General features: G+C 53.7%; 1 protein-coding gene across 6 annotated transcripts in view; it reads left to right on the top strand.

Annotated features, from left to right (window-relative positions):
* EFCC1 (EF-hand and coiled-coil domain containing 1) overlaps positions 1 to 12,052 on the top strand; it is a 46,358-nt gene extending 34,306 nt beyond the window's left edge. Inside the window, exons 4-8 of one of the 6 annotated variants that reach the window (XM_010336895.3) lie at positions 2,940 to 3,087; positions 4,291 to 4,456; positions 7,127 to 7,267; positions 8,948 to 9,017; positions 9,805 to 12,051. In XM_010336895.3, the coding sequence (XP_010335197.2) occupies positions 2,940 to 3,087; positions 4,291 to 4,456; positions 7,127 to 7,267; positions 8,948 to 9,017; positions 9,805 to 9,941 (662 nt within the window). In that variant the 3' untranslated portion in view covers positions 9,942 to 12,051. Of the gene's footprint in view, positions 1 to 2,936; positions 3,088 to 4,290; positions 4,517 to 7,126; positions 7,268 to 8,947; positions 9,018 to 9,804 lie in introns of all 6 variants that reach the window. The other 5 variants (XM_010336894.3, XM_010336892.3, XM_010336896.3 and 2 more) reach the window with 5 other exon arrangements.
* Positions 12,053 to 12,669: the final 617 nt, after the last annotated feature.

Raw genomic sequence — 12,669 nt, 5'->3', positions numbered from 1 at the left:
ACCACCAACCTCCAAAGAGAGCCGACTCCTGCCAGCTACTCAGGCTGTGCTGGGGCCCTTTTCCCCAGCCCCACCATCCTAAGAACTTGGGCTTGGAGAATCTGGCGGGTGTAGAGCCATCAGGAGGGAAGGAGGGGACTGATCCCTGGGGAGTCAGAAAAGCCAAGACAACACCTGGTGCTCACCTGGCTCAGCTGTTCGCAGGTGGCTGGGGCCTCGACCACCTACACACACTCTCAGATCGCCTCACCTGCCCCTGCCTCAGACACTAGGACAGTGTTAATGACCGTAACAACAATGACACCACCCCCCCCCCCCCCGCCCCACAGGAACCCAACACCAGGAATTCTCAGAATAAAAAACACAAAACAAATGGTCAATAATGGAAACACACTCACACAATCGAAAAGTCATGAAACAGTCACCTCGACTCTGGCTGTTTGGTCTAGGATACTTTTTACTAAGTTAGAACAGAAGAACCTTGAGCATACCCAACGGGGAAAAGCCAGGCTGAATGTCTGGTGCCCAAGGTCAGGATACCCCGAGGCAGACAGATGTTCCCAAACCTGCCAGGTGCCGGGGTCACCTTTAAAAGCACAGATGCAGGCCGGGCACGGTGGCTCAAGCCTGTAATCCCAGCACTTTGGGAGGCCGAGGCGGGTGGATCACGAGGTCGAGAGATCGAGACCATCCTGGTCAACGTGGTGAAACCCCGTCTCTACTAAAAATACAAAAAATTAGCTGGGCATGGTGGCGCATGCCTGTAGTCCCAGCTACTCAGGAGGCTGAGGCAGGAGAATTGCCTGAACCCAGGAGGCAGAGGTTGCGGTGAGCCGAGATCGTGCCATTGCACTCCAGCCTGGGTAACAAGAGCAAAACTCCGTCTCCAAAAAAAAAAAAAAAAGCACAGATGCAGGCTGGACGTGGTCGCTCACACCTGTGATCGCAGCACTTTGGGAGGCTGAGGCTGGCAGATCGCTTGAGCTCAGGAGTTCAAGACCAGCCTGGCAACATGGCAAAAGCTGGTCTCTACCAAAAATACAAACAAATTAGCCCAGAGTGGTGGCACACGCCTCTAGTTCCTTGGGGAGGCTAAGGCAGGAGTATCACTTGAACCTGGGAGGTCGAGGCTGCAGTAAACCGAGATTGTGCCACTGCACTCCAGCCTGGGTGACAGACTGAGGCTCTGCCTCAAAAAAAAAAAAAAAAAAAAAGAAAGAAAAAGAAAAAGAAAAACACGGCTGGCCAGGCCCACCCCCGATCTCTGCATGTGATTCTCTGGGGCAGTCGGGGCGTGAGGGGATCATAAGCCTGGTTTTGTTTTTGACAGCTGTATCAGTTGGGACATCGTTTGTCTTCCAATGTCAGATAATTCAGTACAAATCGGCTTAAGTTAAAAGAGACTGTGTTGGTTCACGTAACTTAAAAGTCCACACAGGCTTCAGGCACAGCTGAAATAGCAGCAGCGCCGCCATCTGGACGCCTGGCCCTGCGCTGCTCTACGGTGATTCATTTCACAGCGGGCACTCCCCTCACAGTGGCAAGATGGCCACCAGCAGCCCCAGGCCCGTCCTCCCAACTCCCAGGCCAGAGGCATGGAGAGCATTTCTCTTCCCTGCAAGTTTTAAGTTCAAGTCTTGGGCTGACTCCAGTGGCTCCCACTGGGTCCCTTGCCCTTCCTGAACTGGTCACAGAGGAGGCTACACTCAGCCTGGCTGGGTCTGCCTCAAGTGCCCCTGGAGCTTGGTGGACCAGAAAAGGAGGGAGTGAGACTCCCCTGGGGATGGGGATGGGGATGGGGACTGAGGTCAGACAGCAGAACACTGGGGGGCCACACGGACCCCCCCCACCCGCCACCTGCGGGCTTCCTGATGCTGAGGCAGGCAGGAGCCCACCACCAAGGCCCAGCAACATTGGGGAACCATAGGCAGTCACATGCGCCACACCCCTTTCCTCCACATTACCCCAAATGCTAGACACCTGCAGTTCCCTGAGCACTGAAAATCTGTCCATCTTGGTGCCCATACTGTGAGAAGCCCACCCCAGCTCCTACGAGACTAGCTTGGCCTTTCCTGACTAGAGTTGCCACGGCCTAAAATGGAAATAACACCTCTGAGACCACAGACAGGGCCTGGCTTGTGTCATCTTAGAAAACAGGGAAGAAGGGCCGGCCAGGCGCAGTGGCTCACACCTGTAATCCCAGCACTTTGGGAGGCAGGCGGATCACAAGGTCAAGAGATCAACAGCATCCTGGCCAACATGGTAAAACCCTGTCTCTACTAAAGATACAAAAATTAGCTGGGCGTGGTGGCATGTGCCTGTAGCCTCAGGTACTCGGGAGGCTGAGGCAGGAGAATCGCTTGAACCCAGGAGGCAGAGGTTGCAGTGAGCCAAGATCACACCAGCTGAGATCATGCCATTGCACTCCAGCCCTGGCGACAGTGTGAGACTCCGTCTCAAATTTAAAAAAAAGAAACCAGTGAAGAAGCAGGCATAGTGCTCATGCCTGTAATCCCAACACTTTGGGAGGCTGAGACAGGAAGATCACTTGAGCCCCAGAGTTTGAGGCTGCGGTAAACTATCATCACACCATTGTACTCCAGCCTGGGTGACAGAGTGAGACCCTGTCTCCATTTAAAAAAAAAAAAAAAGGAAGGAAGTAAAAGAAGGCATCCCTCTCCGTGTCCCTGTGTAAGTTCCAGGAAAGGGCTCTAACTGGCCAGCTTCCCTCCTGGGCTGGTTACATTACAGCGAGACAGAACCAGCCTTGGTGGCCTCACTGCACCGGAGCCTGGGACAGCGGGGGTGGCTACCTGAAGGAGTGGGACATGGCCCCAGAGCCCTCCTCTCTGGCTGCGCTGCACACATGCCCCCTGGGGAGGGATGCCTGGTTCCCCACCCTCTGTCCTTCGTCCCCACATCTTGTGCTTCCCCAGCAGCTGACGACCAGCTGTTCCGTTCTGTGGAGGGCCAGGCCGCCTCTGACGAGGAGGAAGAGGAACAGGAGAAGAAGTGGCAGGAGGAGCAGAGGACACCAGCAGCCGAGGTCAAGTCACTGCTGGCCCGGCTCTCCGGCTGCGGAGGCAGGTGTGTGGTCCCTCCAGGGTCAGCCACGGTGGGCCTCAGGTTCTAGAGGTGTCCAGGGAAGCCCAGAGCACCCGGGAGGCTGGTTGGCCTGGCTCAGCCACCTCCCAGCCCCTCTGTGGCTCTGTCCCCTTGTCCCTTAGGGGGAGGTGGGAAGGCCCGCCAGCATGTAGAGGATTAAGTGGGATGACCTTCCATTGCACAGCTCATGGCTGGCTTGAATTCCCATTCATGCCTTCTCACCAGCATCTGCACTGGACCTCTCGTGGCGCTCCCAGACACCAGTGTCCCTCTCAGACCCTTCCCCAACCCGTCACCCCCAGCCACACACCGTTTTCACTGCTTTCCAGCCTGGTCCCGGACAGGTACTGGCTTATCCATTCCCTGTTCCATCCTCACTTCCACCCTGGCGGAGACTGAGGACAGGCTCAGGACACCTGGGACGCCTCAAACAAGTCGCCTGGCTTCTCTGAGCCTCAGTCTTCTCATCGCTAAGATAAGATGGTGACACTTGTGTGGCCAAGGCTCTGTGAGGATTTGAGGTCAAAGAGACACAATGCCTGACAGGTGTCTGGCGCACAGTACGTGGGAACACCCGTGGGGGCAACAGTTGTTATTGGATGGTAAAATGCTGTTGATTTTCTGAGATTGTTGTTACCACCAATTCTTCATGTCAACAACAAGCACTTATGAAGCACCCACTGCATGCCAGGCAAAATCTGAGGCACAGGGAAAATCGCAGTACATCAGTCAGTGGCCGACTCTCCCGGATCCTCTAGCAAGGGTGACAGGCATGAGGAAGAGAGGTCACAGGGGCAGGGACGGAGGCGGGGCAGGGAGATGCAGGGAAGCCCTCTCTGAGCAGAGCCCTGAAGGATGCAAGGGAAGAGCATTCTAGGAAGAGGGAAGAGCAGGTGCAGAGGCCCTGAGCATATCGGAGGGTCCGCCAGGAGGCCACTGGGGCCGGAGCCGCGTGGGTCAAGGTGGATGGGAGGGAAGATCAGAGAGCTCATCGGGCAGATCAGCTGAAGCCTTTGGCTTTTCCCCAGAGTGAGATGGGGGCCGCGGGAGGTGCTGAGCAGATGGGTGCTGTGGCCTGGCTTTGCTTTCAGATGCTGACTCCACACCACCACCCCCTCTCCGAGGCTGGACAGAGCGGGTTCTGGAAGCAGTTCCCTGCAATGTGGGCCCTCTCCTTTGCTGCAGGTGTGATGACCAGACGGCAGAGAAGCTCATGACTTACTTTGGCCACTTTGGCGGTGCCGACCACGCCCGAACCCTGGGGGAGTTGGAGGCCTGCGTTGCCATGCTGGTGGAGCAGCCAGGGACTCAGGGCTGCGGTGGGAGGACCCTGGGGACCTCTGGGGAGGAGGTCAGCAGAGCCCAGAGATCAAGGACTGGAGCAATTCTGGAGGATCTCACAGCTGGAAGGGTCTGAGGGATCACAGCCACATCTTGTGCCCCATTCCCAGATGAGTAAACCAAGGCCCAAAGGGAGGTTTAAATTTAAATCAGCCTCCTCTGATTTAAATATAATAAAAAAATCTTTTGGTTGCAAATTAAAGGATCCCACCTCAGATTAGCTTGATTGTAAAACAGGAATTTAGTGGGACATGGAGCTGAGAACAAGAGATGGTATGAGCTTCAGGCACAGCTGGGTCTAGGGACTCAGACCAAATTGTCTCCAACTGTCTGCTGTGTTTTTCTGGAGGAGGTGGCCTCACTTTCCCCCTACTTCAAAAGGGCTTACTCCATATGATGGGGGAAGGGACGGCAGGACCATTAACAGCCTTAGACTTCCATCAGCCCACGTGGGAAGCCCTCATGGGAAAATGAGTCTCCCTTCTAGCACATGAAATCTCAGGGAGGAACTCTGATTGGTCACCTCGGTCATGTGCCCATCCCTGGGCCAATCCCTGTGGTGGTGGGGCGGGTTCAGTGATTGGCATTGCCACCAAAGTCAGAGGACGTGGAGGAGGGGCAGTTTCCCAAAGAAAAGGGAGTGTGGTGGCAAGAAGAGGGGGAGGGAGGCTGGGCATCCAGCTGTCTCCATTTCAATAAGACCACTTCGCATTTCTCATTCTCTCTACCCTGTAGGAACTTCTCTATTCCACAGTAGCCAAGTGTGCAATGCTGTTGAAAGTTGTCATTGCACTAAGCCCGAGTCCACTGTACTTTTACAAACTGATTTTGACATCAAATAGTTTTGAATTTATACATCTGAAATTCTAAGTCTATACTGCTTTTTACAGAGAGGCCGCATATGTATGGCCTGATGAAGTCCTAGTTCCTTAAATAACTTTTTAAAATGATGCCAGCTGACTTGTACAACCCATTGAGCCACATCCTCAGTGCTGATGTGCTTTGTCTTATTTTATGCTCAAAGGACCCAATGACGTAGGAAACGGTTTGAGAGAGGTCAGGTGGGCTGGGCTGGGCGCCCGTGCCGCATCCACGCCAGTGTGCCCCCCTTCAACCAAGGCAGCCACACCGCTGCGCCCTGAGGCCAGGGGTTGAGTCACGGGAGGCAGGAGGGAGCAGAGGGGCCTGTTTGGGCTCCAGCCTCTTAGTGCAGGAAATCAGAGACCAAGACAGAAAGCAGCAGGCCCTGGAGCGCTGCAGTAGATTGGACAAATGGACAAACACCAGGACCATGCACACATTCTGCTGAAAAGCGCAAAAGGAAACAAAGTTGAATGTCATTACACGGCAAGCCAGTGTGGCTGCAGCTAAACCTTCCAGTGAGATCAGGTCTGCACCACTTTCAGCTTCTGGAACCCCTGCACTGGGGTAGGGGCACCCCTCACTTACTCCCCAGAGAAGGCTGCTAATTAATGCCAAGCAGCATGGCATGACGGTTATGTGCTGGAGCCAGACTGCTGGGATTCAAATCCTGACTCCACTGCCTGTGTGACCTTGGAAAAGTTACTCAGCTCTTCTGTGCCTCAGTTTCCTCATCTGTGAAATGGTCATAATAATGGTATTATTCTACATGTATCGAACAGGCGAACACTTGTGGTGAGCGCTCAGCAAATCCGCGCCGTGGCGGTCCCTCTTTCTAGCAATCTTCTGTGTTGTGCAGGTCTCCTGGGCTGAAAGTTGTTTCTACATTTTCTCCACCTCCACTCTGCTTTCCTGGAGGCCTTGATCTTGCCTGCCCAGGCACCTCAGGAAAGTCACAGCCTCTGTGGCTGGGGAGGGTGCAGTGCTGTGGGCCGCCAGGAAATAAACTGGCAGTCACAAAGCTCTGAAGGGCGTAGCCACCACCCCTTTTCTAAGAACATTTCAAGGAAAGAGGGGGCTTGGAGGATCCCTGAATTAGCCGGCCTTCCAGTCCCATCCCTAGCGAGTGGGGGCACTGGGCCTTCCCTCCTCCTGCCCAAGCCCAGAGTAGATCCTGAGCACCCTGGGGCAGCACACTTTCCACTGCTTCTCTTTCCCTCCATTGGTGCCAGGGGAAGGGACTGCCTTGTGCCTGGCATGCCTGTTTTAGAAGGCAAGAGGCCATATAGCACTTTGTGACTGCCGGACATCCTAGTGTTACCTAGTGGGACTGATGTTTTTGGTGGCCCTCTTGGCCAAGAGTGGGTCCATGACTCCAGCTGGGCCAACCAGGCCCCTCTCCTGGGGCTCTCTGTACCAGGGGTTGGGGATGGCTGGAGAGGGTCCTCAGCTGTGACTCTTGGACAAGAGCCTTGGGACACTCCCACTGTCTCAACGCTGTCCCATTCCTGAAGTTCTCCAGCTGCCAGTCCATTCTGGGATCTGCCCACTAGCCTACCGTAAATTTCCTCTCTGTGTAAACCAGCCAGATTGGTTTTCGCTGCTTGCCACCAAAGCTAATTTATTAAAAAGAAACAAAAGCAGAGAAGAGAAGGGAGAATGGAGTTCTTAGACTAGGAAACAAAATACACAACTCTTATATCAGTCTAACCCGCTGTGTGGCTTTAGGCTACACACTCAGCTTCTCTGGGCCTCAGACTAGCCTCGGGGAGATAGAGTAGACCAGCAAGGCAAGCACTGAGCCCCTCTCTCTCCCCAGGCAGAGCTGCAGCAGAAGGTGGAAGAGAACGAGCACCTGAGGCTGGAGCTGCAGATGGTGGAGACCGAGAGGGTACGGCTGTCCCTGCTGGAGGAGAAGCTGGTGGATGTGCTGCAGCTCCTGCAGAGGCTCCGGGACCTGGTAGGCTCATGGGAGCTGGCACACTCAGGGAAGGGAAAGGAGCTCTCAGGAGGGAGCCCGCGCTGTGTCCGGCACCAGGCTCTAGGCTCTCCTCACAGTAGGCGGCTGTTATCCCATTTTACAGATGCAGAAATGGAGGCTCAGGGAAACCAATCAAAAATAGGGTGAGGGAAGCTACCCAGGTCATTTTTATGAGGCTAATAAAACTCTTGTATGTGTCCTTTTCTGGGTCTCTTCTCAAAACCAGAAGAGGATAAATAGAAGAAAGACAAGAAAGGAAAATTATAAACTAACATGACATTTAAACATGGATACAAAACTATTAAATACAACACTAGCAAACTAAATCTGGCAGTGTTTAAAGAAATGCAACATGACCAAATTGGACTTATCCTAGAAATGCAACGATGATTCCGTATCAAAAATCTATTGCCAAAATACACCACATTGCAAATTAAAGGAGAAAGACCAGATGATCATCTCAACTGATGCAGAAAAGGAAGTCAATAAAATTCAATCTCCTTTGATTATAAAATCCCTCAGCAAATTAAGAATAGTAGGGATCTTCCTTCACCAGATAAGGACTCTCAACCAAATACTTCATGCAGCTCTCACACTGACTGGTGACATGTTCGGAGGAATCCCCCTAAAATCAGATGTGGCTGGGCGTGGTGGCGCATGCCTGTAATCCCTGCACTTTGGGAGGCCAAGGTGGATGGATCGCTTGAGCTCAGGAGTTCAAGACTAACTTGGCCAATATGGTGAAACCCCATCTCTACAAAAAAAAAGAATATTGGCTGGGCACTGTGGCGTATGCCTGTGGTCCCAGCTACTCAGGAGGCTGAGGTGGGAGGATCATTGCAGTCCAGGAGGCAAAAGTTGCAGTAAGCTGAGACTGTGCTGCTGCACTCCAGCCTAGCTGACAGAGTAAGACCTTATCTCAAAAAAAGAGTGAAATTAAATTAAAATTAAAATCAGACTCATCACTGTTTTCATGGGAAGCAGAGTTTCCAGCCACTGCAGCAGAAGGAAGAAGAAAGGCTATAGAGATTAGAAAGAGGAAGACCCAGGTTTTCCTGTGGGGCTCCGAAGTGACCTCTTCCCTGTACATCGGGCTGCCTGGGACCCAAGGCTGCCAAGGTCCAGCCTAATGTCAAATATCCTGGGCAAGCAGAGACCTGGGGATGGGCCCTGAGAGACCAGTGCTAGCCCAGGCAGGGAAGGGCAGTGGTTCCCAGCAGAGGCCATGGGCCATGCAGCCTCAGGGTAGATGATGTGTTCCTTCCACCTCCCAGCTGGATGGCTTTGGCAAACTTTGGATTCTTTCCCAGCATTGCTTTTCTCTGTTGGTTAAAATGAACATAATTAAAATAAAGTCAAAATGAGCAAATGCATAAAAATGCTCTTAGCCAGGGTTATTTCCCAGTGCCTACCTGGGCACAGATGGTAATCTTTATGTACGTGAACCTGCCCACTGCCCCACTCACCCTCCAAGAGTCTCTGGGAAATGCAGCGTGGCCAGCCTAGGGGTAGGGGGCCAATAAGGGAATGAGGGTTGGGGAGGGGCTTTATCCATCCCCAGGGAGCTACTCGGAAGCCCCTAGGGGCCACTGGGTCCCATCGACTGAACAGAGACACAGCCACCAGTCTGATCCAGCTCTGTCTCCATTTCTTTTTAAGAACATATCGAAAAGAGCCCTGGGGAAGATTTTGCTGGGCACACTGGACTCTTTCAGGGACCCCACACACGGTAGGAGAGCACCCCAGTCTCTCAGAGCCCAGGCAGTGACTGGAGGGTGTCCTGAGGAGACTCCAGCATGCTCCGTCCTGAGCTTCGTCTGCTAAATAACCTCGTTATTCCTGCCCTGCATGCTTTAGAAAGTTGAAGGGGCTTTTACCAAGAGCAGAGGCACAGAAGCCCCAGGAAGAAGTGCCAGACAGAAGCCCAGTGAGGGGATAGGTGTGCGCCCACTGACAGCACTTCAGCCACATGCAGGGGAGACGCCCCAAGGGTTTTTCAACCCCTGAATCCTTACAATGGCCCTAGAAGGAAGGAGTTACCCACTTCCCACCGAGGAAGAGAGGAGGCACAGAGGTCAAGCACTAGCAGCGCCGAGGCTGGCGCACCTCCCCTAAGCACTCAGTAACTAACACAGCCCCGGTGTTCAGATGAAGTTCGGGGAGCAGAAGTGCAGGAGTGCCCGCTTATGCCTGCTGCAGCCAGGCCAAGCTCCCACCTCACAGGGCTTCACAGGTGAGCCCTTTGCTCGCTGACCTCCCCAGGTACCACTGGGCAGAGCTCAGGTGTGCCCACTGTCCTGAGCAGTCCCTGCCATTGAGGAGATCAGAAATTGTGTGCCCCAAGCCCCTTCTCTGGGGTCCTCAGGGGGAGGTGGTCCACCGATTGAGGAAGCTGGGCAGGGCAGGGGAGGGACACAGGGGCAAGAGTGGCTGGGTTTCAGGGAGGAGGGTCAGTGGCTCTGTGGGTGAAGGTTTGCAGACTGATCCTGCCCTCCCTGCCTGCTGTTTCCATCCAGAGGGGAGGCCCAGCCCCGCGGCCATCCTGGATGCCCTGCACCAAGCCTTGGCTGCCTGCGAGCTACTGCGGAGACAGCCCTCAGCACCAGCCTCTTCATCAGCTGCACTCACCAACCCCCTCCTTGTCTCCTGCTGAGGTTACTGGACTATATTGTGGGCACCCCGCTCAGCCTGACTGCCATTGGACCAGCCTCCGTGATCAGCCCAACCACTGACAGCCAGTCTGACCATTGTCAGATCATCAGAACTTGGGTCTCTGCTGGCTCCTTCCAAGGTTGAACCCAAGCCCACAGCCTCCCACTGCAGTGCCTGGCAGCCACCCCTTCCTTGGGCTCCTCCATATTCCCTCGCAGCCCCTGCATTACTGCCTCCAGAGTCTACATTAAAGCCTTGCAGTTGCTGGATCAGCCTGCACCCGATGCTGTCTCTCTCCTACCCTCAGAGCAGAGGTACCCACTTTCTGACAAAGTCTGAGCCCAAATTTCTTCTCCAGGCTTTCAGGATTTTCTCACCTCCCAGCACTGTCTCCTTCCTCTAACCAATGCCTGCTGCAAGCAAGACTGGGCCCAACCTCTGGGATACCTGGTCCATAGGGAAGCACGCCACACCCCAGGAAGTTGTTGATGACTAGGAAAGGCTGAGGGAATTCCAAGGAAGGAACGGTCACTGTAGGCTCCCTGGTAGAAGCTGGCCTTGAACCAGCTCTAGAAGTGAGGTAGAGGCAGGGCACAATAGCTCACGCCTGTAATTCCAGTACTTTGGGAGGCTAGTGCAGGTGGATCACAAGGTCAGGAGTTCAGCCTGGCCACGATGGAGAAACCCCATATCTACTAAAAATACAAAAATTAGCCAGGCACAGTGGCAGGAGCCTGTAATCCCAGCTACTCAGGAGGCTGAGGCAGGAGAATCGCTTGAACCAGGGTGACAGAGGTTGCAGTGAACCGAGATCGAGCCACTGCACTCCAGCCTGGGCGACAAGAGTGAGACTCCATCTCACTCAAATAATAATAATAATAAAATCAAAAAGAGGTAGGATTTAGATAGGCAAAGAGAGGAGGGAAAGGCATACAGTCTGAGATAACGGCAAGAACAAAGGTGTGGAACCAGCGCTTGGAGCCCCTGCTCCTGCACACGCGCTACCTCCTGGACTGCGAGCCCTTCCTCCTGAGCAGTGTCAGGGTGTTGCAGGAAGGAGTAGGTCAAGATGCCCCGTCTCGCCCAGCTTAAAATGTCATGAGAGAAATATCCATTGCCAAACAGTGCCATGGGGGTGAAACCAGAGCTAAATGGAGGTAAAATAAAGCGTTGTAAGAGCCCAACCAGCAGGGGTCTCTCCAAGCCTCGGGGATGCCCAGGGAAACTGCAGGAGTCAGGGGAGTCCGGTCTGCTCTGAACCTTTGTGGGGAGGGGCGGGGCAGAGGACGAGGTGGAGGGAGGGCCGCAAAGACGATGGGTTTCACCTTGGCCTTCTCTCAGATTGCCACCACAAATGCCTAAGCAGGGAAACACAGCCCACCAACTTTCAGTTGGTTCCTCTGGAAATGGAATAAAAGAGAGCAAGGCCAGTGGCCACCACGGAAGGGTCACGCTTCCTCTGGTCCAGCCAGATGGGATGGGCCCCAGGCCCCTGAGGGCCATGTGCAGGGCTGGGCCCTGAGGAGGTGGTCTGAGTGGGCGGAGATGTGCCCAGCTTGCTCCTTGCGTCTCCACGGAGCCCACCAGCCCTGTACCTCAGGCTCTGCGCTGCTTGCAGGACTCCGGGGGGCTCCCATGTGTCTTAGCTCTGTCGCGGGGCCGGCTGCTTTGTGTCCTGACCATGGTGGTGGCTACATGAACCTACACATGAGTTAAAACTCACTGTGGACAGGTATGAGAGTTAAAAGCTCCAGAGGGCCCTTGTCACAGGGGACCTCATCACAAGGGGACCCCATCACAAGGGGACCCCCACACTTTTGTGAGTTTTACCTCTAGGAGCTTTACTACATTCTCATGGCAAAAATAGAAGAAAAAGTCCCCTCATGCTTCCGACAGGAACAGGGCAAAGTAACCATTTTAAAATATGCCAGGACATTCTGTTCTTTTTAACAAGGCCTACCATCAAAAGCAACTATTTTATCAGGGCCTAACCCACTAGGGTTTTTTTTGTTTGTTTGTTTGTTTGTTTTTGAGACGGAGTTTCGCTCTTGTTACCCAGGCTGGAGTGCAATGGCACGATCTCGGCTCACCGCAACCTCCGCCTCCTGGGTTCAGGCAATTCTCCTGCCTCAGCCTCCTGAGTAGCTGGGATTACAGGCACGTGCCACCATGCCCAGCTAATTTTTTGTATTTTTAGTAGAGACGGGGTTTCACCATGTTGACCAGGATGGTCTCGATCTCTTGACCTCGTGATCCACCCGCCTCGGCCTCCCAAAGTGCTGGGATTACAGGCTTGAGCCACCACGCCCGGCCTAGGGTTTTATTAGAGCCTAATCAAATTGGGAGAAGACAAATCCCCAACTCCCGTCCCTTCAGCCATCCTGTCCCATGTAAGGGAAAGAAAACCTGAGAAGTTCACAGCCCAGGGCCCAGGCTCACTAAAAGGCTGAGGTCTAATCACAGGACTATAGAACACACCCCTTCCCACCACACCTCACCACCACATCACTAACGGCCTCTTTACCTCTGAGTAAAAGGTAAAAGTTTATTTTACCTAGTGCAGCATGCCTGCCTTTTAGCAAAAAATACAAGGCAGACTAAAAGGCAGAAAGCACAGTTTGAAGAAACAGAGCAAACATCAGAATCACACCCAGCTATGGCAGAGATGTTGGAATCATCAGGCTATGAATTTAAAACAACTGTGATTAATATGCAAGAGCGCTCGTGGA

The sequence above is a fragment of the Saimiri boliviensis genome, chromosome 8 (assembly GCF_048565385.1).
Source record: "Saimiri boliviensis isolate mSaiBol1 chromosome 8, mSaiBol1.pri, whole genome shotgun sequence".
Classification (NCBI taxonomy): Eukaryota; Metazoa; Chordata; class Mammalia; order Primates; family Cebidae; genus Saimiri; species Saimiri boliviensis.
This window is presented reverse-complemented; position numbering and strand designations above follow the sequence as displayed.